Consider the following 27,761-nt stretch of genomic DNA (forward strand, 5'->3'; position numbering starts at 1 on the left):
TTTTTTAAAGAACTGCGTCTAAACTGCTTTCGTTTTTGACAAAACCGCTTTTGAAAAAGCAATCGGAAGAAGATATGCAAAATTAGCACAAAATTTGCATATTTCCTTTCGAAAGAAGAACATAGTCCAGCTGTATCCTCAGCTGAGAAACTGTCTGCAATAACACCCTAAAGCTCCTGGAAAGTCATGGTCACAAGAGGAACAGGTTCCTTGCCCTCCCCAAACTGATAGTTCCATTCCAGTCAGACTCTTAAAGGGCTTGCAACCCTTTCTGGAGATCACTTTACAAGATTTTTTTTTAAAACACATTAAAAATTGCTGTTTAATTTGCCAGGAACTTTCAAAGTGTACGAATGTAGAGGGCAGATGCAGTAGCTACCCTTCAGCTAGCTAAGCACTTTGACATTCCAAGATGAAAGGTGCTGGTGCAGTGCAGAGTGCTGTTATAATACTGATATTGTGAAGGTTGTCACCATGATAGTAAGCATAAGATTCCATTTTTTTTTGGCTCTGATTTCTTTTCAGAAAAAAATAGAGGAAATATTAGAAAACTGCAACCTAATGACCATTTCCTATATAAATTAGACAAAGACATTTAAGCAATGATGACTTCACAGTAATTCACTGATGTATAAAAACAAATGTTTAAAATTCCAATCTCTGAAAAGTCAGTTTCTGAGGGATCTCATGCATGAGCACTATAAAATATACATCCCTGGGAGTCCATTGAAGGGATGTTATTATTTATGTTATTTATGATTGCTCTTCTGATTGCAATCAGCTTTCTTTCAAGTAAAAAATAAAGAATACAGCCTGCTAACCTAAAATCATTTGAATCTTCCTTCCACTATCAATCAGTGTAGTTTTTCCACTGACTGCAACCCAATTAAAATCCAATTAACTCCATAATTTGATGGAAATTGCCATCACAGAATGTATTTTGGTAATAAATGCGTCACAGAGGAACATGACAGGGAAGGATGTTTTGTGCTTAAAGATGGCCCAAGCCCGTAAGTGGGGGTGGAGGGAAGGGGAGCATGAAGGGTGAGACCACACCTCCCCATGGTCCCCTAAATAAGTGTGAGGGGGACTAGAGCAAGGGGGAGCGGTGGCACAAGGCTGCACCCGTGCCAAGCATGCAAGGGGGGACTGCAACACTATGTGGAGCCCTGTGAGGTAGAGCGGCAAGAAGCGGAAGAAAGGGTGAGCAACAGGCTGGGCAGAGGGCCTGCTGAGGCTATGGTGTTAGCCGCGCTGGAGGGATGGGCAGCGGGGAGTGGGGCGCTTTTTCCCCCGCCAGCCCTTGCTAGTTTTTCAGGGCATGGCAGAGTTTTCACATTTGAAAACAGACCCCGATTCCTCCTGGCTCCTGCCCTGGGAACAAGTTTGATTTGCCACACAAAAGGGGGGTGGGAAGGGGGAAGAGGTTTTCCAACCCGCATGCCATCCCTGCCCCTCGTCTTTCTTCTGCTCCTCCTTACACGCACCCTGTGCACAGAGGACAAAGCCCCAGTACCAGGCACTGGCCCAGGGGCTTGTGCCAGCTTGCTGTGTGGATGGCTTAAGGGCCCTTGCTCTGGGGAGGTGCGGCTGAGTGGAGAAGCTCTCACGTGGCAAATATGAGAGCTCCCAGCCTCCTTTAAAGCTCTGTATTTTTGTTGTCCCCTCCCCACCCCCACTGTTGCCCCCTTATCCCAGGTTGGAGGAGGGTTTAAAGGCAGGTGCGCTGAGGCCGCTCACCATGTCCAGATGTGGGGACAGGACCTCCACCTTCAACCCCAGCCACAGCAACAACCTGCTGCATGGCCTCAACCTGCTCTGGAGGAGGCAGCTCTTCTGCAGCGTGACCCTAGTAGCTCAGGGCCAGCAGTTCCACTGCCACAAGGCTGTGCTGGCCTCCTGCTCCCAGTCTGATCCCTCTTCTCCAGCCCTTGTGGCAGCCACCCCCAACCCTGGCACTGAGGTCGGGCGCTCAGGACAGGCTGGGTCTGGGGGCACCCCCTAAGGAGCAGCAGCAGGAAGGGTTTGGCACCCTTTCTTCCTCCCCCACCCAGGACAAGCTGCTGGCCAGCCCCAGGGCCATCAACAACCTGGTGACACAAAGCAGCTCGTCCATTGGGCTGCGCCTGGTGCTGGAATTCCTGTACACGGCCAACGTGACCCTGTCCCTGGACATGGAGGAGGAGGTTCTGTCAGTCAGCAAAACCCTGCACATCCCACAGGTCACCAAGCCATGTGTGCAGTTCCTCAATGACCAGATCTCGGTGCAGAACTACAAGCTGGTGTGCAAGATCGCTGCCCTGCACGGCCTGGAGGAGACCAAGAAACTGGTCAATGAGTACCTGGTGGAGGACGTGCTGCTGCTCAACTTCAAGGAGATGTGCACCCTTCTCGACACGCTGCCTCCCCCAGTGGTGTTGGAGCTGGCGCTCTTCCAAATGTCCCTGCTCTGGCGGGAGCCTGACTAGGAGACCTGCATGCAGTACAGCCTGGACCTCATGAAGCACATCCGCTTGTCCCAGCCCCAGAGCTGGTAGAGAAGCTCCAATTGGTGGATTTATGCACACCAACCCCATCTGCCAGAAGCTGCTGCTGGATGCCATGAAATACCACCTGATGCCCTCCAGGCAGCACTGCGGGCAGAGCCTGGCCAGCAGGTAAGGGGAAAGCTAAATGGAGGACAGTGGCTGGCAGCTGGGAGACATGGGAGTGATACAGCCACAGACTTCATGATTTTTAGAGAATGCACAATTACTCGCCTGTATGACACAAAAGCAATTGTCAGGTCTGGCAAAGTGGACTTATATGAAGTCGTGGAAATCTTTGCCTTGAAGTTCCCTAGAAAAGCGGAGCTTCAAATTCTCCTTAAAGATGGAAATTTACTATGAACATGTCTTAGATACTACTGTGAATTTACTGTAATGGAGAAAAGTTTGATGTTACCTAAAATCTATTTCACTGCTACTATCTTAAATATAGTCTTAACTGAAAAACACTGAAGACAAAGATTGGAATATTTTGGAATATTGTTTTGCACTTATGATATTATGGCAAGATCCCTGAAGGTAATGTCTATAAATCATTCATTACTGTATCAACTTTTAGTATGGTTATAACAAAATCATTTTACCAATCACTGTTTCCTCTGAAATTTTTCATTAGCTTCTCTTATGCACACTCATTGCATGATCGAGCTATAAAAGGAGCAATCAAGGACGATAAAGCCTTTGCAGACAAACTAAATTATTTCTTTGCTTCAGTCTTCACGGCTGAGGACGTTGGGGAGATTCCTGAATCTGCACCGTCCTTTGTGGGTGATGAATCTGAGGAACTGTCCCGGATTGAAGTGTCATTAGAGGAGGTTTTGGAACAAATAGAGAAACTTAATGTTAACAAATCTCCGGGACTGGATGGCATTCATCCAAGGGTTCTAAAAGAACTCAATGGGAAATTGCTGAGCTATTATCTGTGGTTTGTAACCTATCCTTTAAATCAGCTTCCGTACCTAATGACTGGAAGGTAGCCAACGTGACACCAATATTTAAAAAGGGCTGTACAGGTGATCCTGGCAATTACAGACCGTTAAGTCTAACTTCAGTACCTGGCAAATTAGTCGAAACAATAGTAAAGAATGAAATTGTGAAGCATGTAGAAGAACAGAATTTGTTGGACAAAAGTCAACAAGGTTTCTGTAAAGGGAAATCCTGTCTTACTAATCTATTAGAGTTCTTTGAAGGGGTTAACAACCATGCGGACAAGGGGGATCCAGTAGATATAGTATACTTAGATTTTCAGAAAGCCTTTGACAAGGTCCCTCACCAAAGGCTCTTGTGTAAATTACATGGCCATGGGATAAGAGGGAAGGTCCTTTCTTGGATTGAGAACTGGTTAAAAGACAGGAAACAAAGGGTAGGAATAAATGGTTAATTTTCAGATTGGAGAGGGGTAACTAGTAGTGTTCCCCAAGGGTCAGTCCTGGGACCAATCCTTTTCAACTTATTCATAAATGATCTGGAGAAAGGGGTAAGCAGTGAGGTAGTAAAGTTTGCGGATGATACCAAACTGTTTAGGATAGTCAAGACAGAAGCAGACTGTGAGGGACTCCAAGAAGATCTCACCAAACTGAGTGATTGGGCAACAAAATGGCAAATGAAATTTAATGTGGATAACTGTAAAGTAATGCACATCGGGAAAAATAACCCCAACTATACATACGGTATGATGGGGGCTAATTTGGCTACGACAAATCAGGAAAGAGATCTTGGAGTTATCGTGGACAGTTCTCTGAAAACTTCCACCCAGTGTGCAGCGGCAGTCAAAAAGGCAAATAGGATGCTAGGAATTATTAGGAAAGGGATACAAAATAAGACCCAGAATATCTTACTGCCCCTGTATAAAACTATGGTACGCCCACATCTTGAATACTGTGTTCAGATGTGGTCTCCTCACCTCAAAAAAGATATTTTGGCCTTGGAAAGGGTTCAGAAAAGGGCAACTAAAATGATTAAGGGTTTGGAACGGGTCCAATATGAGGAGAGGTTAAAGCGACTGGGACTTTTCAGTTTAGAAAAGAGGAGACTGAGGGGGGATATGATAGAGGTCTATAGAATCATGAGGGGTGTGGAGAGGGCCAATAAAGAAAAGTTATTTATTAGTTCCCTAAATAGAAGAACCAAATGAAATTAATGGGGAGCAGGTTTAAAACTAATAAAAGAAAGTTCTTCTTCACATAGTGTGTGGTCAACCTGTGGAACTCCTTGCCAGAGGAGGCTGTGAAGGCTAGGACTATAATAGAGTTTAAAGAGAAGCTAGATAATTTCATGGATGTTAGGTCCATAAAAGGCTATTAGCCAGGGGATAAAATGGTGTCCTTGGCCTCTGTCTGTCAGAAGCTGGAGAGGGATGGCAGGAGACAAATCGCTTGATCGTTGTCTTCGGTCCACCCTCTCTGGGATACCTGGTGCTAGCCACTGTTGGTAGACAGGCTACTGGGCTAGATGGACCTTTGGTCTGACCCAGTACGGCCGTTCTTATGTTCTTATGTTCTTATTATTTGGACTCATTTATATTTTAAAAAATTGTGGTCCACATTTACAAAAAAAAGCACGCACACACCCCACAGACATTCCTGTGTACAGGCCTGTGGTCTTAAGACACAGGCTGAGAAACTCCACACCATTCAATAAAGCCCACCTTGTAAAGTAAAGATTCCCTGAAAAACAAATAGAATTTACATCTCAAGGAGCTGGCTTGTGAATTTTGTAATGATAATTTATCATTGTGGCTTTGACATTATGTCAGAAATGGGGATACTTACCTCCATTATAGCATACTGGAGACCTAAAATAATTGATAGTTGTAAAATGTGCAAATGCACGGAATGTGTTATTGATAGTCCACATCAATAGATGTAAATTTAGAAAAGTTTTCTAAATTTCAACATGCCAAGAGTAAATCCACAGTGACAAGAATTAGCCAGCTGGGGTTAAATTTTACTCTCACATTGTCATCATTTTACAAAAAGGCTGAAAAAGAGTTTTGCTATGTATTCAGCTATAATTAGCTAGAAGTTATGTGGCACTTGATAGTTACCATGGCGAATTTCTTAGGAACAAAAGTCTACCAAAAATACATGTTAGGTGATTATGTACCTCCTTTTGTTAAATATTCTTTTAAAAAATAGCTCTAGTATATGCCAATTATTCACAATTTCATATTCCTCTGTCTTTTGCACTTCATCATGGAATCATAGTAACTGAAATCTATGAACCACTATTTTAATAATATTCCACAGCAGTGATTCATTGAGATTACAAAGGGATAAAATGGTATATTATATTTTTTCACAATTTGTACCTGACTCAGTAAGTCTTGGAATTCAGAACACATAAGAAAAAAAAATAGAAAAAAAACAGGGGCAAGGGGAAACAGATCAATTAAGTCAGCAAAGTACTTCCAGAATGTATTTTTAGTTAGAAACAACAACTGCTAAAATCATTCATGTTTATTTATATTGCTATTGCAACTGCAGAATTACAAACTTGTAATGATTTTTCTTCCATCGAACAGATTTCAGGCTTTTTCCTAAGTTTCTCAAGTGATTAATAATGCCCCCTCTTTTTAAATTGCACTGTCACAATAAAGCAGCAGAATTCAGTGAACGCCAATTATCAACAGTGCAAAACCAATGACTAACTGATCACAACAGTTTGACAACTTACAAGTGTTTTCCCAGATCACTTCTTATACATTAAAACAAAGGACTTTTTGGCATACCCAGATCTAATTATGCACATACAGTTGTGACTTTTTGACATTAGCAATATCATTGATCAACCTTCATCTACATATTTATGGAAGAGCAAGAGGAATGGCAAATTAAAAACCAGTAAGTTTCCAGTTACAGCGACAGTCTTTTGATTATTTGTAGAATACCTATGTTAAAAATGAAGGTCCTTACCCGTTTTCTCAAGTTGTAGGTTAAGATGAGGTTTCTGGAGAAGGAGTGAGAAAAGGCGGTGTAGAACTCCAACACTTTCTGTAAGGCTTCCCTTTTAATCACATGAAGGTCACAGTAAGTCAAGGCCCTTACATTAGCACAGGACTGAGCAAGGGTAGATTCTTTCCAGAACACATCGCCAAACACATCTCCTTTGCCTAGAAAAAAGTAACCATCATAGTATCATTATTGCAAGGAAAGGACTAAAGCAATCATCATCAAAAACTGAAATGGCTTCATCGGTCACTCATTGCAAGCCAATGTGCATAATATAAATATTCTGAGCTTCAAATTTCAACCCAACACCTTTGATTTATAACAGATGCATTTTGTGTAAGTTGTGGTTTTTTTTAAATTTCCCATTTCTCCATTTTCTGTGGTAAATTACGGGAGTTCAACAAAACCTCCCTAAAAACAAAACCACAATCATATTTCCTGTATACCTACCCCATACAAATTTCACACAAGAATACTAAAGGTCACTGAGGGTATGTCTACACTACCCTCCTAGTTCGAACTAGCGGGGTAATGTAGGCATACCGCACTTGCAAATGAAGCCTGGGATTTGAATTTCCCGGGCTTCATTTGCATAAGCGGGGAGCCGCCATTTTTAAAACCCCGCTGGTTCGAACCCCGTGTAGCCGCGCTGCACGGGGTTCGAACCAGCGGGGTTTTAAAAATGGTGGCTCCCCGCTTATGCAAATGAAGCCCGGGAAATTCAAATCCCGGGCTTCATTTGCAAGTGCGGTATGCCTACATTATCCTCCTACTTCGAACTAGTGGGGTAGTGTAGACATACCCTATGTTATTACTTTTCCAGTGATCCCTTACACAACATCTGTTACATACAGTTTATGACAACAGTGTGCTAGTGCCTGCCTGACAAGAGAAGTGAACCATCAAATGGGCTTCTATGCCACAGAGGATTAAGAATGAAGAAGCATGTGAGAGATCAAAATGACTTCTCCCACCAAACTAGAACTTCTGTGTGATCCCATGTGTTTTCCTTCCTCATTCTTCTTTTTCACTAAAATACAAATGTTTTCTAGATGATACTGGCCATCTGGTACATCAGTTCATATGTACTAACAAGCTGTATGTTATAAGTTATGCTACGCTCTTCGGCAAAATCCAGTTTGGTACCTTGTAACATATAAGCCAGTTTTATTTCTGAACTCTATAGAGCAGTGGTTCCCAATCTTTTTGATACTGGGGATGAGTAAACCCATTCACAAGCTTTTGGAGGACCGGTAACATTTATTTTCATATTGTGACAGGGCAGCCTCGCCCTGCACCGTGATTGCCGCCGAGCAGGCGCTGCTCGGCACCGGGGGGGGTCAGCCCGATGGTGCGTGGCGTGTTCCCAGGCCACACCGGGGCGGAAAGCGCTGGCCACAGCGCCGGCTCGTGGCCGGGGCGCAGCGATAGAGGAGGGGCTAGAGCGAGAGGAGTTCCCCCGCCCTGAGAGGCCTGGGCGGCAGCCAACCCACAGCGGAGCCGGTCGGCCACATCCCCGCCCCAGCCTGTGACGTCAGGGAGGATGTCAATGGCGGTATCTTTAAAACACCACCACCATGGCCAAGGGGGTAGGGGGGAGGAGAGAGAGAGAGCGGATGGAGAGCCGCGGGGGAGGAGAGAGAGCGGACAGGGGGCCGCGGGGGGGGAGGGCCCAGGGGACAAGAACCCGGGACGACACCCACGGGGCTGGCGGCAGCCCCAACCGGCGGGCGTAAGCAAACCCCCCTGCTCGGGCAGGGGTAAGGCAGCGCCGGCAGCCTGTCGGCCAAAAGCAAGGTAAACACCCCAGCAGGGGAAAGCCGGGGGGGGCGGGAGGGGAAAGGAAGCAGCCCAGGGCAGAGCCCAGTTGGGCTGGTGCGTTACGGCAGGACACCCCGTCAGCCGGACCGGAGCGAGACAGTTCCGTGTCCTTAGGGCCCTGGGCTGGGGCCCGTGAGTGAGGGCAGACCCGGGCCCCCCTTTCCTCCACTCCGCGGTGGGAGTGAGAAGCAAACCGAAAGAAAAATTACCTCGGCGCCCCGCAACGAGGGCTTACAGGTGGCAGCCAGGCTGTCTCCCACCCCGCCGGAGCCCGGGGGGGGAGGGACTGAAGGTACCGGCTGAAGAGACTGGTACACATATTCATTAAGCAAATGATGAATATGCAAATAAATTGTTTCTGGTCCTCCCAAAGCCCCCAGTGCTAACAGGAGCAGGCCTAGTCGACTGCCCTGGGTGGTTTCCCAGCCCAAACCCGAAGTATCTACTTCACTCCCATTTGGGACCGGTAAAGTTAGATGGTCCCTCTCAAGCCTGCTGGGTGACTTGGCTCATATGGGCCCTGGAGGTTGGGTGAGTAGCCCCATGTCCTCTCCCCGAGTCGCGCCTGCGTTCGTGGGTGAAATCGCGGGCCGCATCCTGCCCCAGGGCGTGTTGCTGGCCCTACCTGCCCGGCAGGTTGTTCTACCCACCCCCCCTCCTGGGCCCAATGCCGTCTGCTTTATTGGGTGTTCTGCTTCAGTGTTCACGGCGCTCGGTCTTCTCCCTGGGTCCTAGCGCCCACCAGATCTAGCCCCGCCACCTGGGAGCATGCCCGGCAGAGAGGCCGTGGTGGCGGGCTTTCTTCCAATAATCGTGTGTAAAAAATTTTCTGAGGACTGGTATTTTTTTCTAAGGAATGGTACTGGACCGCGGACCACACTTTGGGAATGCTGCTATAGAGAAATGTTACCTACATTTCAAGGTGGCAGTGTGTATTGTACCCACCCTTAGAATATCCAACTCCATCTATTCTATAGGCACAATTTGTTTTCCTCAGGGTGAGTGCCAACGTCAAGAATAAAGGTAAAAAGAGTAAAGGTTGGTTAGCTTTCTCTCTTTCCAGTTCCCTTTATTCTCCTTACAAACAAGCGGGCACATTATTAAAATTGGCCATACTGTGCAGTAAATAGCTTTATCATCATCAATCATAATAATACTGTTGTTCAGTGTTTACATGATTTTTTTCTGTTTGAAACATTTGCTTTCTGCATCAAGTAGCACAGATCAAGATGATTCCAAGTTTCATAAAAAGCTAGCATCCACTCACTTAAATGCAGACTTTCTCCCAGAAGGCATTCACTCACTACAGTCATTGAAGTGTATTGAATTTTATGTACCATAAGAAATATGTATTTCACGGGGTAAATTCGGGTTGCTGACCTTTGTAATAAATACGCCTTGAATCCAGAATTTGCCATGCAATTAGCTGGACAACTGTTTCAGATTAAGGCTATGTGATGCTACCAAGTACGCAAGTGTGCTATTATTGACAGAATGTCTACATAGCAGCCTGAGTAAAATGAGGCACTCTTGGGGTTGTCTAGACTACATGCCTCTGCCGACAGAGGCATGTAAATTAGACATACTGACACAGTCAATGAAGCGGGGATTTAAATAACCCCCACTTCATTAGAATAAAAATGGCCACCGTGTTGTGCTGGTTCAGCTGTTGGTCGGCACAAAGAGGCAGTCAAGGTGGGGGATCGGTCGGCAAAGGCTTTCCTTGCCAACCAATCCCCGTCTTGACTGCTGCATTGTGCCAACAAACAGTTGAGCAAGCACAATGCAGCAGCCATTTTTATTCTAACGAAGCGGGGTATATTTAAATCCCTGCTTCATTAATTATGTCGGTATGTCTAATTTACATGCCTCTGTCAGCAGAGACACGTAGTCTAGACATACCCTTGAAGGTTAAAATGTTATTGTTATTGTTATATTCTTTGATAAGATAACGAGCCTTGTGGATAAGGGAGAAGCGGTGGATGTCATATACCTAGACTTTAGTAAGGCATTTGATACGGTCTCGCATGATATTCTTATTGATAAACTAGGCAAATATAACTTAGATAGGGCCACGATAAGGTGGGTGCATAATTGGCTGGATAACCGTAGTCAGAGAGTGGTTGTTAACGGTTCTAAATCCTGCTGGAAAGGGATAACAAGTGGAGTTCCTCAAGGGTCTGTTTTGGGACCCATACTGTTCAATATCTTCATCAATGATGTAGATATTGGGATAGAGAGTACGCTTATTAAGTTTGCAGATGATACCAAACTGGGTGGGGTTGCGACTTCTTTGGAGGATAGGGACATAATTCAGAATGACCTTAGCAAGTTAGAGAAATGGTCGGAGGTAAACAGGATGAGGTTTAATAGAGAGAAATGCAAAGTGCTCCACTTAGGAAGGAACAATCAGTTCCATACATACAAGATGGGAAGCGACTGTCTAGGAAGGAGCATGGCAGAAAGGGATCTAGGGGTCATAGTGGACCACAAGTTGAATATGAGTCAACAGTGTGATGCTGTTGCAAAAAAAGCAAATATGATTCTAGGTTATATTAACAGGTGTGTTGTAAGCAAAACTCGTGAAGTCATTCTGCCGCTCTACTCTGCACTAGTTAGGCCTCAGCTGGAGTACTGTGTCCAGTTCTGGGCGCCACATTTCAAGAAAGATGTGGAGAAATTGGAAAGGGTACAGAGAAGAGCGACAAGAATGATTAAAGGTTTAGAGAACATGACCTATGAAGCCAGGCTTCATGAACTGGGCTTGTTTAGTTTGGAAAAAAGAAGATTAAGGGGGGACATGATAGCGGCTTTCAAATATCTAAAAGGGTGTCACAAGGAGGAAGGAGAAAATTTGTTCCTCTTGGTTTCTGAGGACAGGACAAGGAGTAATGGGCTTAAAGTGCAGCAGGGGAGGTTTAGATTGGACATTAGGAAAAAATTCCTAACTGTCAGGGTGGTCAAATATTGGAATAAATTGCCAAGGAAGGTGGTGGAATCTCCCTCTCTGGAGATATTTAAGAACAGGTTAGATAGACATCTGTCAGGGATGGTGTAGACGGAGCTTGATCCTGCCTTGAGGGCAGGGGGCTGGACTCGATGACCTCTCGAGGTCCCTTCCAGTCCTATGATTCTATGATTCTATGATACTGTTATATTATAATGTAATGTTATTGTTATAATGGCACATCCCAGGAAATCTTTGTTTTTTAAAATGTTGGGTTTAGATCTTCAGCAAGTCTACATAATTGACATGGCTCCATTGAAGTTGATGGATTTATGCCAATTTACATCAGTCATGGATGTGATCCAACATCACTAAAAATCCAGGTTTGATTTTTCAAATAATTCCTTGTGCAAGTTTCACCCTGCTGTATTTCTGTCAAGAGCATGAGTTTTAAATGACCCTTTACTGCAATTAACAAAGCCCAAGTGTCTACCAGTGGCTATTAGCTTCAAAACAAAGTGAAAACATTCAGGTGGACAAAAATATATTACCAAATATGAAAAAAAATTGTCAATAAAGGATAGGAAGGACTCCATGGCACCAGAAACTTACACACCCATAAGTTAGACACGTCAGATAGAAATATTCACTGTCCTACTAAGTGAATTGCTAAGAAACTAGCAATTTCAATAATCATATAGGCCCCCTTCTCATTCTCTTGATAAAGCAAGGTTATCAGTAAACAGCTGAGTTTTGTGCCAGATATCTATAATTTCTGAAGAAAGGAAAGAAAAACAGAGAGAATAAGTGCACACAAAATGGATCAGTCAGCTCTTTGATGAAGAAAAGTCTAAGAGTGACAAGCGGGAAAAAACATAAGAACAGCCACATTGGATCAGACCAAAGGTCCATCTGTATCTTGTCTTCTGACAAAGGCCAGGACCAGGTGCCCCAAAGGGAATAAACAGAACAGGTAACTACTAAGTCAGGGGTGGCCAACCCGTGACTTGCGAGCCACATGCGGCTCTTCAAAGAAAAAATTGCGGCTCCCACACCTGTGGCTCATGGCTCTGAAAGGGGCAGCATGTTTCTGTCTGAAAGAGACAGAGCTGGAGTCATGGCTAGAGTTGCCAGGTTTTGAACCGGACAGTCCAGTATTCGAGCTTTCTGTTCGGGAAACAAATTGAGAAAATATAAATGTCCAGTATTTTCTAAATAAGATGTAATGTAGATTGTGATGTAATGTCAAGTGTGTCCGATATTTTTGTTGAAACCATTTGGCAACTCTAGTTGCAGTGTATGGTGCAGACTTCAAAATGGCCACCTTCAAAATGGATGCCTTAAAAGGACAATGCCTGTTCTGCTCTTAAAAGGGAGGTGGCTGCTTCTTTTTTCTTTTTTGCTTGACAACTTTTTCCCTTGGCTCTTTGCGCTGTATCCACCACTATTTTGGCTCTTCGTCTATAATGGCCACCCCTGTACCAAGTGATTCATTCCCTGATGCTCATTCCCAGTTTCTGACTAACAGAGGCTAGGGAAACCATCCCTTCACATTCTGACTAATAGCCATTCAACGATCTCTCCTCCATGAATTTATCTAGTTCTTTTTTGAACCCCATTATAGTCTTTGCCTTCACAACATCCTCTGGCAAAGAGTTCCACAGGTTGACTATGTGTTGTGTGCATAGATTAGGAACTGTGCACCTATGTTCCTGCCCTACCTTAACTCCTGAGGAAAAGAATCTAGAGAATAAATTCAGAATTCCTCAGACCCTTGTGCCACTGCATTGCAGATATACACAGATATTATTCTACAATCACTTCTAAAATAGATGATTTAAGCTTTTACTATCAATCATTTATATTTCTCCTGGGGACTCTAGGCTGTGGCCTTCTTTCATTTTCCGCTCACTACCACTCAGTAGAAAACCAAATAATTCATTGCTTGGTTTTTGTTTTAAAGCATAAGTAGACTCTGCAAAGTGATTCAGTAAAACTGACACAATGGTGCCATATTTATTTTCTTCCAGTGCCTCCATGTCAAATCTGCTGCTCGGTTTATAAAACAAAAGATTTTCTTTTCCAACCACAAACATTGCATGCTAAGGCTGTGGTTTGTTTTGGTTTGTTTGTTTCTGCCTCTTAAAAGCAGCATCAGTAATGATGATGCTGTCATTGGAACTTTGCTGATTATTTTGTTGCCACAGCAGTAGAAAGAACAGAATTCAGCTTACCAAAGCTATATCGCCCTGCAGTGCTAATAAAAGTAAAATTTGGTTTACCCAGAAGTGCAAGCAGATATTATTCAAACCCATGCAGGCAACAGATTAAGCTGCTGAGTAAGAGAGTGATGAATCTAGGAGACATGCTGCAAATATTGAATCCAAGTCTAAAATGTGCAACCCCACAAAATTCAGAGATGTTTGGATCCATTATATGCTTTTGTCTTGAACCTGTTATTAGGGATCAAGAGAGCTATGGAGGACTCTGTATCTTAAGGCTTGTTCCATAGCCTATTTGAGTTAAGAGGCATTTTTCCATTGCCTTCAATGGGGTTTGGATCCTATCTTCAATTTGTGTCAAACAGAATCTGCATGTGAGAACTACGGTTAAGTCAAGAGATTGACACAAGTATTACACCACTGGGGACCAGAATCCGGCTCAATGGCTATTTTTTATCATACTGTCGTACCTCGGTGTTTTCATACCTCGGTACCTTTGGTGGTCTGAACTGTCAGTGTCAGCGTCATCTGATCAGGGTTGTCCTGGCACGCTCCTGACAGGACCTCTACTCCATCGGTGATGATAAACTTTCAGCTGCATGTGTAACAATCGGTACTCCCTTTATCTAGAGCGTTAGACCCCGTGCACTTGGGTCAACACAGAAGATCTCTGAGAGGCCCCGGAAATGACAGATGCAGGCAAGGTTTGAAATCAATCGAGCAGGTTTATTGTCAAATGCGAAGCAGAGATCAGTACAATGTTACACCACTAGGCACTATGGCCCACGTTGACAAGGTACCAACACCGGGCAGGCCTATTGCCATATAACAGATATTAACAGCAGTTAGTCAAAGTTAAGCTACTGTGCATTCTGTAAGTTTAAGCAATGACACCTGCCGTTCAGGCGCCTAGTGCACCACCCCCAAGGTTGGCCGGAGAGCACCCTTTGTGGTGTCCTTTTATAGACAGGTACATCACTTACATCACTTCTTTACATACCAGATTACCACCCTCTGTTGCCCAGTTACCACTCGTTACCTTACGGAAGCGGGGCTTACTTACTATCCTTCATGCTGTCAATTCCGACCTGGTCCTGAACCTAGGTCGGTATGTGCATTAATTTTGGGGGAGTCTTTGTACCAAGACATTTCTTATTAAGATGTTCCGCTACTCCCTTTTGGCCTACAGTCTGTACCCAGTGCCTCCCTGTGTCCTTCCATGCTCGACCTAACTCACACAACTACACAGTTATCAATAGGGCCTCTTTCTTGGCTCCTGTGTTACTGAACCAAAGTTTTGCTCACTAGATTGCAGGCCTGTTGCTGTTTTCATGTTACAGGCTTCTATTTAGGCCTGCTGACTCCATGTTACTGACCCTCAACTTACTACCATAACAAGGGTATGTGTACACTACAAAGTTAGTTAGAACTAACGGACGTTAGTTCGAACTAACTTTCATAGGCGCTACACTAGCGCTCCGTTAGTTCGAATTTAATTCGAACTAAGGGAGCGCTTAGTTCGAACTAGGAAAACCTCATTCCACGAGGATTAAGCCTCGTTCGAACTAGCTAGTTTGAATTAAGGGGTGTGTAGCCCCTTAATTCGAACTAGTGGGAGGCTAGCCCTCCCCAGCTTTCCCTGGTGGCCACTCTGGCCAACACCAGGGAAACTCTACTGCCCCCCTCCCGGCCCCGGACCCCTTAAAGGGGCATGGGCTGGCTACGGTGCCCGTGCCAGGTGCAAGCCTGCCAGCACCCAGCCAGCAGACCCTGCACCTGGCACGGCTTGAGCCACCCACCCGATGCCCCCCAGCCCTCCCGCTCTTCCCGGGACCAGGCTGGCGGCTCCCAGGAGCTTGCCCAGGACCGCAAGAGGCGGGCACCCACCTGGGCTAGTGCGGACATCGTGGACCTCGTCCACGACCTCTGCACTAGGCACAGGAAAGTGGCCGGCTAGGGCAGGAGAGCTGCCAGCCTGGCCACCCAGGAGCAGGTGTGCATGAAAATCAAGGGGGATCCACTGAGACCTCCGACCCTGAGCCCTGAGCTTACAATGGCCTTACTGGGTCAGATCAAAGGTCCATCTAGCCCAGTAGCCTGTCTGCCGACAGCGGCCAACCCTAGGGACCCTGGAGGGGATGGACCGAAGACAGTGACCAAGCCATTTGTCTCGTGCCATCCCTCTCCAGCCTTCCACAAACCTTGGCCAGGGACACCACTCCTACCCCCTGGCTAATAGCACTCCATGGACCCAACCTCCATGACTTGATCTCACTTCCCTTTAAACTCTGTTCTAGTTGTAGCCTTCACAGCCTCCTGCAGCAAGGAGTTCCACAGGTTGACTCTTTGCTTTGTGAAGAACAACTTTCTGTTACTAGTCTGAAGCCTGCTACCCATTCCTTTCCTTTGGTGTCCTCTAGTCCTTCTTTATGGGAACTAATGAAGAACTTTTCTGTATGCACCCACTCCACCCAACTCCTGCTTTTAGAGACCTCTATCCTGTCCCCCCTCCGTCTCCTCTTTTCTAAGCTGAAAAGTCCCAGTCTCTTTAGCCTCTCTTCATATGGGACCTGTTCCCAACCCCTGATCATTTTAGTTGCCCTCCCCTCTCCCAGCCTCTCTCTTCCCCTCTCCCACCTCCTTTTCCCAGTCTCCCCCAGTTTTGTTCAATAAAGACAGATTCCATTTTTGAACACAATTGTCCTTTATTTTGTATATCAAGAAGAGGGGCTAGGGAAGGGTAAGTGGAAGAAGGTGAGGGAGGAATGGGGTACACGCCCCCGATGGGGAGGACTGGGCTGGCTCTGCGGGCTTCTGGGGGTAGAAGCTCTCCTGCAGCCCCCCAATTGCCTCCTCACCCGTGATGGCATCCTGCGGCAAGTGCAGCTTGTCTGATGGCTGAGTGCTGTGATGTGCCCAGTGTGGGTAGTCCGGGCACTCCAAGCCAGGACTGGTTTTCAAGCGGGGCACCCCTGAGAACTGTCTGTCCGGGGTGGGGGTCGGGTCCCTTTAAGCACAGCCCTCGGCTAGCCTGAGACAGCATCTCCATGCTCTAAGTCCTCCTCTGATGCCCTGCCGGCACTGCTTCCGGCCATCCTTAAGCCTGGTTCAGGATCCACTTAATGTGGACATGCTAGTTCGAATTAGCAAAACGCTAATTCGAACTAGTTTTTTAGTCTGGATCCGTTAGTTCGAATTAGCTTAGTTCGAATTAACTAATTTGAACTAAGTTAGTTCGAATTAATGTTGTAGTGTAGACGTACCCCAAGAGATTAAGCTACCACATACTATCAGTATGGTCCAAAGGTATTAAAAATTCCAGATACTTTAAGGCTACCGTGTTGCAATTTTGTGGAAGCTTCCTGATGCTGTTCAGTGTAATGCATAGGCACCTTGGACCCAGTGGTCCTGGGATGGCTGACAAACCCTCTGGCTTGAAATGGTTTCCATCATACGTAGGTTTTATGGCTTGGTGCAGTAACTCTCTCAAAAAGCACCCCATGCTACACAAATTGTTCCAGCACCCTGGAACAATATCTCAACAGCAGTACAGCCCTAACAGAGGCCTAGGAGATCATTCTTTAGCGAATATTGGTGACTTTGAAACTTACCACAATTGCACATGCTGATAAAATGCAGCATCCAAGGATAATAGTCTCTATGCAACTGAAAAAAGGGATTCCAGGGTGTGTCTACACAGCAAAGTTATTTTGGAATAACTATGCGAGTGTCTACATAGCAATAGCATTATTTTGAAATTATTTTGAAAAATGGGCAGCTTATGAGGAATAACACTTCTTCCGAAATAGCTATTTCAAAATGGGGTTGTGTAGACAGGGCGGCTGCAGTTATTTTGAAATAAGGGGCTGCCAGCCCTTCCCAGGGTACCCTGCTGGCCACTCTGCCTATACTCAGCAAAACTCTATAGTCCCCCCTTCTCCTGTAGCCCTTAAAGCTGCAGCTTCAGGGGAAACAGCTTGTGGCAGACAGGAGGCCCTGACAGCACTGAGATGCCCTGCAGCTGCCACAGCTTCCCTTTAGGTGACATAAGCCAGTCTGAAGCTCCCACTCAGGCCCCAACTACTTCTAGGGAGTGACAGAGGCGCACACCTTCCTGGTCTAGTGCCGAAATCCTGGACCTTAGTGAGGTTTGGGGTGACGAAACCAACCTCCAGGATCTCTGCCCCGATGCAGGAATGCAAATGTCTATGGCCGCATGGCCGAGAGCCTGGCCACTAAGGGGCATGTCTGCACACAGGAACAAGTGCAGATGAAAGTAAAAGAGGTCCACCAGGCATATGTCAGGGCCAGGGAAGGCAGCTCCTGCTCCAGGGCAGAACCCCACACATCCCACTATTACCTGGACTGCATCCTGGGAGATGGGGCAGTCCCTTCTCCCCCTCCCCCAGGAATGGACTCAGAGCTTGACACATTCATTGTGGTCCTGCTGGGGGATAGACCTGACGAGGAGAAGGAGGATGAGGAGCTGAACAAGGCCAGCACTATCACCCTCCTGACTCTGGAGCCGGTACCCCACACTGTGGAGGTGTCCCAGGCATCATCCAAGGCTGGCAAAGGAACATCAGGTGAGTGCCATCACATTCCCTTCACACAGAGGGTGGAGGGGGTGGGAGACAAGGGGTTGCGGGGTGCTCCTCGCTTGACCCTTCTGGTCTGGGGATTGCCCAGCAGCGTGTGCACATGGAATATGTGCCGCGCCACTCTGGGGCACACAGCCCTAGCAGGGTGCACCAAAGGACTCTTGTTCTATTGTCCACAGAGTGTCTGGAGAGGCCTGCCTTGCTTATGGCACCGGGGTGGGAAACCTTCCCTCCACAAGCCACCACTAGAAGGAAGCTGAGGGCATGGACACACACACACACACACACACACACCCCCCCACAAGCCACCACTAGAAGGAAGCTGAGGGCATGGACACACACACACACACACACACACACACACGGGAATGCCCACACACACACACACACACACACACACACACACACACTAGAAGGAAGCTGAGGGCATGGACACACACACACACACACACACACACACACACACACACACGGGAATGCCCACACACACACACACACACACACACACACACACACACACACGGGAATGCCCGCACTCTCGTGGCAGCATCCAATCCTGTAGGGCTTCATGAGCCAGGGCAAGAGAGGGGCCCATGTCCCCCACCAAGCATATGGGCAGGTCCACTTCCCTGATGGTGCAGTTGGGGAAAAACGTTTCGGTGTGCAGCTTCTGGAACACAATGGAGTTACAGGAGATGTGGGCATCATGCGCCATCCCCGACTATCCAACTAAGATGTCTGTAAGCTGGCCCTCAAGGTCTGTGACAGTGTGCAGGACCATTGAAAAGTACCCCTTCCAACTGATGTAGACCAATGCCCCATGGTTGGGGGTCTGGATGGGGATGTGGGTGCCATCAATAGCCCCCCTGCAGTTGGGGAAGCCCATATAGGCAAAACCGGTGACAATGGGGTCCACATTGCCGAGGTGGATGACCCTGTGCAGCAGGATGGTGTTGATGGCCTGCACCACCTGTAGAAGGAGACAAACAAACAAAGACACAGAGAATCAGAGGGTGGCAAGAACCCTCAGGCGGTCCCTGAGCCCAAACCATCCCCCCTCCCTCTCCACACACACACTTATCCCATCCCCAGCAGGGCTTTGTGAAGGCAGATCTGAAAAAACCTCCCGGGAAAGGGGCTTGCATCCCCCCACCTTCGCCCTTTCCCTAGGGAACCCCTTTCCAGCAGTCTGCCCTACTCCTAGGACAATAGCCTGAGAGTACCATACCTGTATGAGCGTGGCCCTGATGGTCGATCTCCCCAAATCGAACTGGTTCTAGATGGATTCATAGCTGTCCAGCGTGGTGAGCTTCCAGAGGGTGATGGCGACTCACTTCTGGAGGGGGATGGCGGGTCATATGTGAGTGTCCCATCATCTGAGGGCAGGGGTGAGCCACTCACACAACTCCAGAAAGGTCTCCTCCCTCATCTGGAAATTCTGGAGCCATTGCTGATCTCCCCATGGCTCCATGACAAGCCAGCCCCAACTGTCAGCACTGGTGTCCAGCTGCCAGAAGCGATGGTGCACAGTGTGAAGGGGAGGGCGGGCGGGATCCAACAGTATGAGCCATGCCCACAGAGAGGTGAGGAGGGTCTCCAAGTGGAGCAGGGGGTTGGGTTCCTGCAGGGTTGGGGAGGCAGCCTGCAGAAACTGCTGCATGAGGTGCAGCATAACCTGCAACAGCCATCAACTGCCCAGAGGCAGCTCCAGCTCCACGTCTAGAGAGTTGAGGTGTCCGCAAGGGCAACCACAGCAGTCAAAAGAAAAGGCTTTGCTGTCCCTAAAGGAGGCAGGCAAAGGAAAAAAGCCTGAGACATTGCTGTACGGGGGGAGGGGGGATCCCTTTAAGCAAGAGCCTCAGATAAGCTCAGGCAGCAGCCACAGGAAGTAACTGCGTCCTGATGCCCTGCCTGAAGTGGTTCTGGGTGGCCTTAAGTGCGGGTGGCCAATCAGTGTGTATGCTCTATTGTGAAATAACTAAGTGGTATTTCAATGAGCTTTTGATGTGTAGATGTGCTATTTTGAAATAAGCTATTTTGGAATATTTCTTCCAAAATTGCTTACTCCAAAATAAACATGCAGCGTAAATGTAACCCCATAAAGCTAAGTCTCCAAGATTTTTCCTCTCTATCCAAACAAGTGAAGGCTCAGACTACTGCAAAATCAAGGGTGACCACAAAATGGGACAAGCCAGCTCCCCCCTGTGATTCTCTGTTCTGGGAAAGTGTTTGGCTAAAACCCCATTTTGATGTTAGAAAATATCTTCAGTCTCTATGGGTATGTCTACACTACCCCGCTAGTTCGAACTAGGAGGGTAATGTAGGCATACCGCACTTGCAAATGAAGCCCGGGATTTGAATTTCCCGGGCTTCATTTGCATAAGCGGGGAGCCGCCATTTTTAAATCCCCGCTGGTTCGAACCCCGTGTAGCGCGGCTACACGGGGCTCGAACTAGGTAGTTCGGACTAGGATTCCTATTCCGAACTACCGGTACACCTCGTTCCACGTGAGGTAAGCAAGACAAGAAATCAAGCCCCAAAGGGCTTAATTTTTTGGTGTAGCTTTCACTAAATGCTTTCTCAAGTTGAACACAAAATGTAAACAAACACAGTTTTTCTTATTTTTCCATGAAGAATGTTGGACTTCCGAGGAACTTCTGAAGACAAGCACAGGTGCCGGGGTGTGTGTGTGTGGGGGGGGGGCGAATCTTTCCTCTTGACATAACGTGAAGGCAGTGAAAAAGCCTCAGAAAAGCACTGAACCCTGACGACCATTTTCTAGTGAGAACATGTCATTGGGGGAGGAAGGAGAAAACATTATCTGTCCCAACAAATCATTTGCTGAAGTTCCCAGCCACTGTAGGGTCTTTTGTCTTGGTCCTCCAACACAACACCCTTGGCAGGGATTGGCACTTACCACTTAAGGTGATTTGCTGTAGTAAGCTAGTAGTCTATGACTCAAAGTCCAAACTGAGCCTGTAATAAGACACCAATCACTACTCAGGTATGGAGCTGGTCTATGTTATTTTCTATGAGCCAAGGTTCCAGTCTGAGTTCACTGTATAACAGATGTAGAGAAGATCTACTAGGATGATCAGGGGAATGCAGAGCTTGTTTTATGAGAGAAGACTAAAAGAGATTGGCTTATTTAGCCTTGCAAAATAAAGAGAGAAGATTTGATTGCTCTCAATAAATACATCAGAGTGGTAATGGGCATAAACCAGTTATGAATAAATCCAGGAAATTAGCAGGTTTCTAATCATCAGAGGAACGAGGTCCTGGAATAGCATCCCGATAGGAGTGCTGGGGGCAAACCACCTAATTAGTTTTTAAAATGAAGCTTGATCAATTGGGGATATATTATGAGATGGAGGTTGCCAGTGACAGCAGGGGACTGACCTCAATGATACAAGGGATCCCTTTCAGTCCTCTGACACGGATATAGTTCTCTGTTCCACTTGACCTTAGCTAAACACTCCAACTACAGGAACAGGGCTGTGGACAAATTATCACACTTTCAGTTTCCTTTCCACACACAGAAAAGGCCCGGATCCTGATCGGAGTTTTGCCACTGATTCTAGTGGGGCTGAAACAGGCCATTGTTGCTGGCTGCATCTTTCAATCATAGCTACTAAAATCTATTGCAGCTTTGTGCCATTCAGCTTCAGGGCCCTTTCCATAGTCACTCAAGCCTCAGGTATGGTAAAGTTCTTGCCAGAATACAAGACCAAACTGATTATTCTAACACACATGTGGCAGCAATGGCTACCATGTGATCAATAGAACAGCCATGAAAGGAATCAGTCTTTGAGGGTGAATATCTGAAAACCAATTGTTCTTCATAGCTGTTTTTTCCCCTTATTTATACTGGGGACTCAGACACCACAATGGTGGGCAAAATATAGTTAGATTTTACTAAATATAGGCTCTTCTACCATCCTCGTTATCACAGTATGAAAGCACATTCCTGTAGCATGTTATATGATAAGCTCTCTTATCCTCTCTCCAGGAAGAGGAGAACTGTGTATACAGTGGAATTTTTTATAGGGTATTTATTTGACATTTATTTTAGGAAACCTAGCAAGACCAGATGGATACACTAAAATGCATATTAAATAGGGTCATGCAAAAATAGCTATCATCACATTTCTTGGAAACAAAATTATATGCAACTTTGCTCCAGGTACTTTGCTTTTCACAAACTATTCATAAAATGCCAATTTTTATATATGGAGTATGCACATTCTGTCATTTTACAGATTTAGTTGTGAAAATCATGTATGCTGAAATATAATCTTGAATATTCTGATGCAGTTGGTCAAGTATATTTACTCGAAATGCTGCTAACATTTCAAGAACCTTGTTACTGACTGGACGGAGAGATCTGCTCTGGATCGGACTTTCAGAAAAAACAGAAATATGTGTACAATTACATTAAAGAGCAAGTCAAAGAAAATAGAGAACGCTAGAGGTCAATAGAGACTGTGTATCCTAACATTACGTTAGCTCCTCAGATAGAACGCTTTGTAATTTCATTATTTTTCCATACAATCCCTAGTCTAGATTTTCCAAAATTAGATAAATTGTCAACATGCCCACACAGCAAGAATTGACAGCAAGTTTTCCATTTTGGGACTAAGTAGGCATTCATCATGGGCTGAGCACTCCACATACTAACCACAAATATGCTTGATTTGTGTGATTCTCAATCTGCCCTAGAGCCCAGTCAGCCCACAGCTATGGCATCCTCAGGGCCACAAAGGAAGTATAGAATATCAGTGTTGTCTTCAAGTCGCCATTGTCAAGACCAAGTCAAGTCTCAAGTCACTACAGTTCAAGTCTCAAGTCGAGTCTCAAGTCCCTAAAGTCAATTTCGAGTCAAGTCCCAAGTTGAGTCTCAAGTCTTAATTTAAAAAATGTCAAGTCACTTTTGTACAAGCCATCAATATCGGCATTTTTGGACAATTTTTTCACCTAGTCAATTGACCAAAATTAGCAAGTCTCAAGTCGAGTCTCAAGTCACAAACAATGAACCTAAGTCGAGTCTCAAGTCAAGTCACCTAGGTGACTTAAGTTGGACTTGAGTTCAAGTCGTGGGACTCGAGTCAACAACTCTGTAGAATATTGTATGGGTGTGGCCCATATAATAGAAAGAGAGCTGCTCTACAGTCTGCCAAGTGAATGAGACAATCGGATACTTAGATACTATACAAATCTAAAATCTCTTACGTATGCTCAATATACCTATTGCAGGTTGAACCATGAGTGTTATACTTTGTACCTTAAAAAAAACACTAGAAAGAAACATCATATGTGTAACTATTTCTGTACATAATCTCTCATAACATTATTATAGTTTACTATCTATATCACTAGCTCTTGTGGTATGCAAAGTTTTCTTCAACATGTGTTTGGTAAAACTGGCTTGCATAAGACTCACTATGTAATCTGCATCATCAGTTAGATTTCCACTCTTCAAAACAAGACCCGGACATTGTACACTTACTCTAAAGCTCTGCCCTGACCTAACATCCTAGAATATTAAGAAGTTTTGTTGTGATTATAATTCACTTGTTTATCTCGAATGACTACACACAATTTTTATTTCAGGAGAAGGATGCAAATAACGCTGAGTATTTGCATACTTCTTCCGGGGTTTTTTTCAGAAGACGCTCTTCCAGTATTTACCCGTGTCTACATGTGGCCGAATTTTGAAATAAACCCCTATTTCGAAAGACCCCTGTAAACCTCATTGTGGAAGGAATAAGGGGTCTTTCGAAATAGGGGTTTATTTTGAAATTCGGCCACACGTAGACATGGGTAAATACCAGAAGAGTGTCTTCCGGAAAAAAAAAACCTGAGGAAGTATGCAAATACTCAGCGCTATTTGCATCCTTCTCCTGAAATAAAAATTGTGTGTAGACATAGCCTAAGAAATAGAGAATGGAACACATCTCATGACTCCGATCACTGAGGGGTGGGGGGGGATCACCATTTCCACTGTGACATTCAGTTTGCAGCACAAGATGTTGCAAGTTGTTCCTATGTGTTTTTAACAGTTACCATAAAAACACCATAAATGCATGTCTGAGTTAAAGCTTGTAATAAAAACCTTACATTTGTGAATTACCTGATTTTTGAGGACTTGCCTTCTTAGCTTTAATGTTGCATGAAATTATTAGAAAAGCACTTAGCAGCTCACAGGATCAGGCCTTACATCTACACACAAAAGTTTTATTGGATAGCTGTGATAGTTAGGACTGCCTGCATAAGCCCTAGAGGAAATGCAATTACACCAGTGTAGCTTATTTCACTTTGGAATAAGGTATAGGAAAACAAGCATGCTTACACCAACACAGTTGTGTCTACTCTAGCAGTTTTTGCCACTTTTACTATATCAATATGTTTGAAGTGGCACAATTTTAAGTGTAGGCAAGATCTAAGTGAGTCAATAAATAAGAATTAGGCATGTGAATGATCAAAATTACACACTGTACCCATAATTATTTGCATTTGCCTATTTTCATCATGATGCCTGAAAATCCAGCTCAATATCCCATGCTATTGGATGTGTTGTACTGGTATTTATTCATTTCTAATCAAAATACACTGCAGATTAAGCTAAGCTAACTGAAGTCAAAGGAAGACTTTCTATCTATTTCTATTAGCTTTGAACCACATTCTTAGCTAGGAAGCCTCAGAATAATTTTCAGGAGTGCCTTTTCTGATTGAAAGTGAATACACAGTATGACCTATATGTGCACACATGGCTACATATGTGTTTTCAGACATTGGCCAGCATGATAGCAATGGGAGGTTTTTTTTCCAATTTTCTCCTCCATCTCCCTTTGGATGTTCCATTTCCTTTTCTTCACCTTTTTCCTTCTACCCACTGAAAAAAAGGTGGAAAGAAAAAAGGGAGGGAAAAGCCAATTAAATTTTGGGGTTATTTTTGTTAAAAAAAATAGAAAAACTATTTTTGAAACTTTTTCCAAAATATATTGACCAGGTAAGTGAGGAAATCAGATATGGGGAAGAAACACAAGGAGGAACGAGCAACAAAGGAGGACCCCTGACTCGAATGGAGAAGGTAGGGTAATCATCTGGCTATCTAACGCATTTGTACACAAATGAAAGAAGCCTGGGAAGCAAACAGGAAGAATTAGAAGCCCCTGGCCCAGTCAAAGAACTATGATTTGACACTGTCATGGAAGGGTATAAACTGTTCAGAAAGAACAGGCGGGGGAGAAAAGGAGGAGGAGTTGCATTGTATGCAAGAGAGCAGTATGATTTTTCAGAGCTCCAGTATTTAGAGAGCGAAAAGACTGTTAAGAGTCTATGGGTTAAGTTTAGAGGTAAAAGCAACAGGGATGATGTTGTGGTTGGTGTCTGCTATAGACCACCAGATCAGCTGAATGAGGTAGACGAGGCTTTCTTTGGACAACAGAAAGAAGCTTCCAGATCACAGGCCCTGGTTCTCATGGGGGACTTTAATCATCCTGACATCTGTTGGAAGACCAATAAAGCAGTACACAGACAATCCAGGAAGTTTTTGGAGAATGTCGGGGTTAACTTCTTGGTACAAGTGTTGAAGGAACCGACCAGGGGCCATGCGCAGCTTGACCTGCTGCTCACGAACAGGGAGGAAATAGCAGTCGTGTTCATTGGGAGAGATCCTGGATGATTGGAAAAAGGCAAATATCGTGCCCATCTTTAAAAAAGAGAAGAAGGACAATCCAGGGAATTACAGACCAGTCAGCCTTACCTCAGTCCCCTCATGGAATCCTTTTTGAAGCACTTGGAACATGGAATCACCAAAGGAAGTCATGCCCGAGCAATATGATTAGCTTCTATGATGAGGTAACTGGCTGTGGATATGGGAAAGTCAGTGGATGTGATATACCTTGACTTTAGCAAAGCTTTTGATACGGTCTCCCACAATATTCTTGCCAGCAAGTTAAGGGAATGTGCATTGGATAAATGCACTATAAGGTGGATAGAAAGCTGGCTAAACTGTCGGGCCCAACAGGTAGTGATCAACGGCTCGCTTACAGGTTGGCGGTCGGTTTCTGGCGGACTGCCCCAAGGATCGATTATAGGGCTCGTTTTGTTCAATATCTTTATTAATGACCTGGATGAGGGGATGGATTGCACCCTCAGCAAGTTCACAGATGACACTAAGCTAGGGGGAGAGGTAGATACGCTGGTGGGCAGGGATAGGGTCCAGAGTGACCTGGACAGATCAGAGGATTGGGCCAAAAGAAATCTGATGAGGTTCAAGAAGGACAAGTGTAGAGTCCTGAACTTGGGAAGGAAGAATCCCAAGCATAGTTACAAGTTGGGGACCGACTGGCTAAGTAGCAAGTTCTGCAGAAAAGGTTCTGGGGATTACAGTGGATGAGAAGTGTGCCCTTGTACCAAGAGGGCTAATGGCATATTAGGGTGCATTAAGAGGAGCATTGCAAGCTGATTCAGAGAAGTGATTATTCCCTTTTATTCAGCTTTGGTAAAGCCATATCTGGAGAATTGTGATCATTTATGGATCCCCCACTATAGAAAGGATTGGAGAGGGTCCAGCGGAGGGCAACCAAAATGATTAGGGGGCTGGAGCACATGATCTCTGAGGAGAGGCTGTGGGATTTAGGTTTTTTTAGTCTGTAGAAAAGAAGTGAGGAGGGATTTGATAGCAGCTTTCAACTTCCTAAGGGAGGTTTCAAAGAGGACGGAGAAAGGCTGTTCACAGTAGTGATGGATGGCAGAACATGGAACAATGGCGTCGTTACAGTGGGAGAGGTCTAGGTTGGATATTAGGAAAAACTATTTCACTAGGAGGATGGTGAAGCACTGGGATGGGTTACCTAGGGAGGTGGTGAAATCTCCATCCCTAGAGGTTTTTAAGTCTAGACTTGACAAAGCCCTGGCTGGGGTGATTTAATTGGGACTGGTCCTGCTTTGGGCAGGGGGCTGGACTTGATGACCTCCTGAGGTCTCTTCCGGATGTACAATTCTATGATTTTCAACCACCACTTTTTGGAAATATTAAAATATGGTAATCAATGACGTGGGTGGGCTGCTATTGTGTATGAGACATATTTTTAGCTATCACCCAAATCTTTAGAGGTACCAACTGAAAAGGAGTTGAAGGCCTCCCCACTCTTACAGCACTTGGTACCTGCACATTTTGGGTACTGGTCTATTTGTGTATCATTGATCCTATGTCTTACTAGAAACCACCCATGTGAAAGTAGTGTACTTGTAGCTGGGTCAATCCCCTTGGAATCTGAGCTTCCAAGAAGAGTTCTGTGTGGATTGAAACTTGTCTCTCTCACCAGCAGAAGTTGGTCTAATAAAAGACATTACCTTGCCCACCTTGCTTCTCCTGTTTAACTAGAGCAGTGTTTCTCAACCAGTGGTACAAGTACCCTTAGGGGTAATTGAGAGAAGTCTGGGGGGTACGTGAACACAACTGAAATTTGGAGAAAACTGAATTTTTGTGTTAAGTTTTACAGCACTGTATTATTTTTGTACTTTTTTACATCTAAAAATTTCATTGCTTGCCCAGCTATGATTAAGTTGTTTAAACAAATGTATTACAATGGTAGGGGGAAAAAATGGTGTGTCTGAAAACTGTAGGTACTGGGGATAAGTTAAAAAAAAAAGTAACGCAAAACTTC

At 45.2% G+C, this 27,761-nt stretch overlaps 1 protein-coding gene and 1 pseudogene across 2 annotated transcripts in view; one reads left to right on the forward strand and one right to left on the reverse strand.

Annotated features, from left to right (window-relative positions):
* Positions 1 to 1,741: 1,741 nt before the first annotated feature.
* LOC142827664 (kelch-like protein 14 pseudogene) lies at positions 1,742 to 2,836 on the forward strand (annotated as a pseudogene).
* Positions 2,837 to 6,050: 3,214 nt separating this feature from the next.
* KCNH1 (potassium voltage-gated channel subfamily H member 1) overlaps positions 6,051 to 27,761 on the reverse strand; it is a 256,021-nt gene continuing 234,310 nt past the window's right edge. For both annotated transcript variants that reach the window (XM_075925117.1, XM_075925116.1), the window contains one exon: positions 6,051 to 6,657. In XM_075925117.1, the coding sequence (XP_075781232.1) occupies positions 6,401 to 6,657 (257 nt within the window). In that variant the 3' untranslated portion in view covers positions 6,051 to 6,400. The remainder of the gene's footprint in view (positions 6,658 to 27,761) is intronic.

Source organism: Pelodiscus sinensis, chromosome 3 (genome assembly GCF_049634645.1).
Source record: "Pelodiscus sinensis isolate JC-2024 chromosome 3, ASM4963464v1, whole genome shotgun sequence".
Lineage (NCBI taxonomy): Eukaryota > Metazoa > Chordata > Testudines > Trionychidae > Pelodiscus > Pelodiscus sinensis.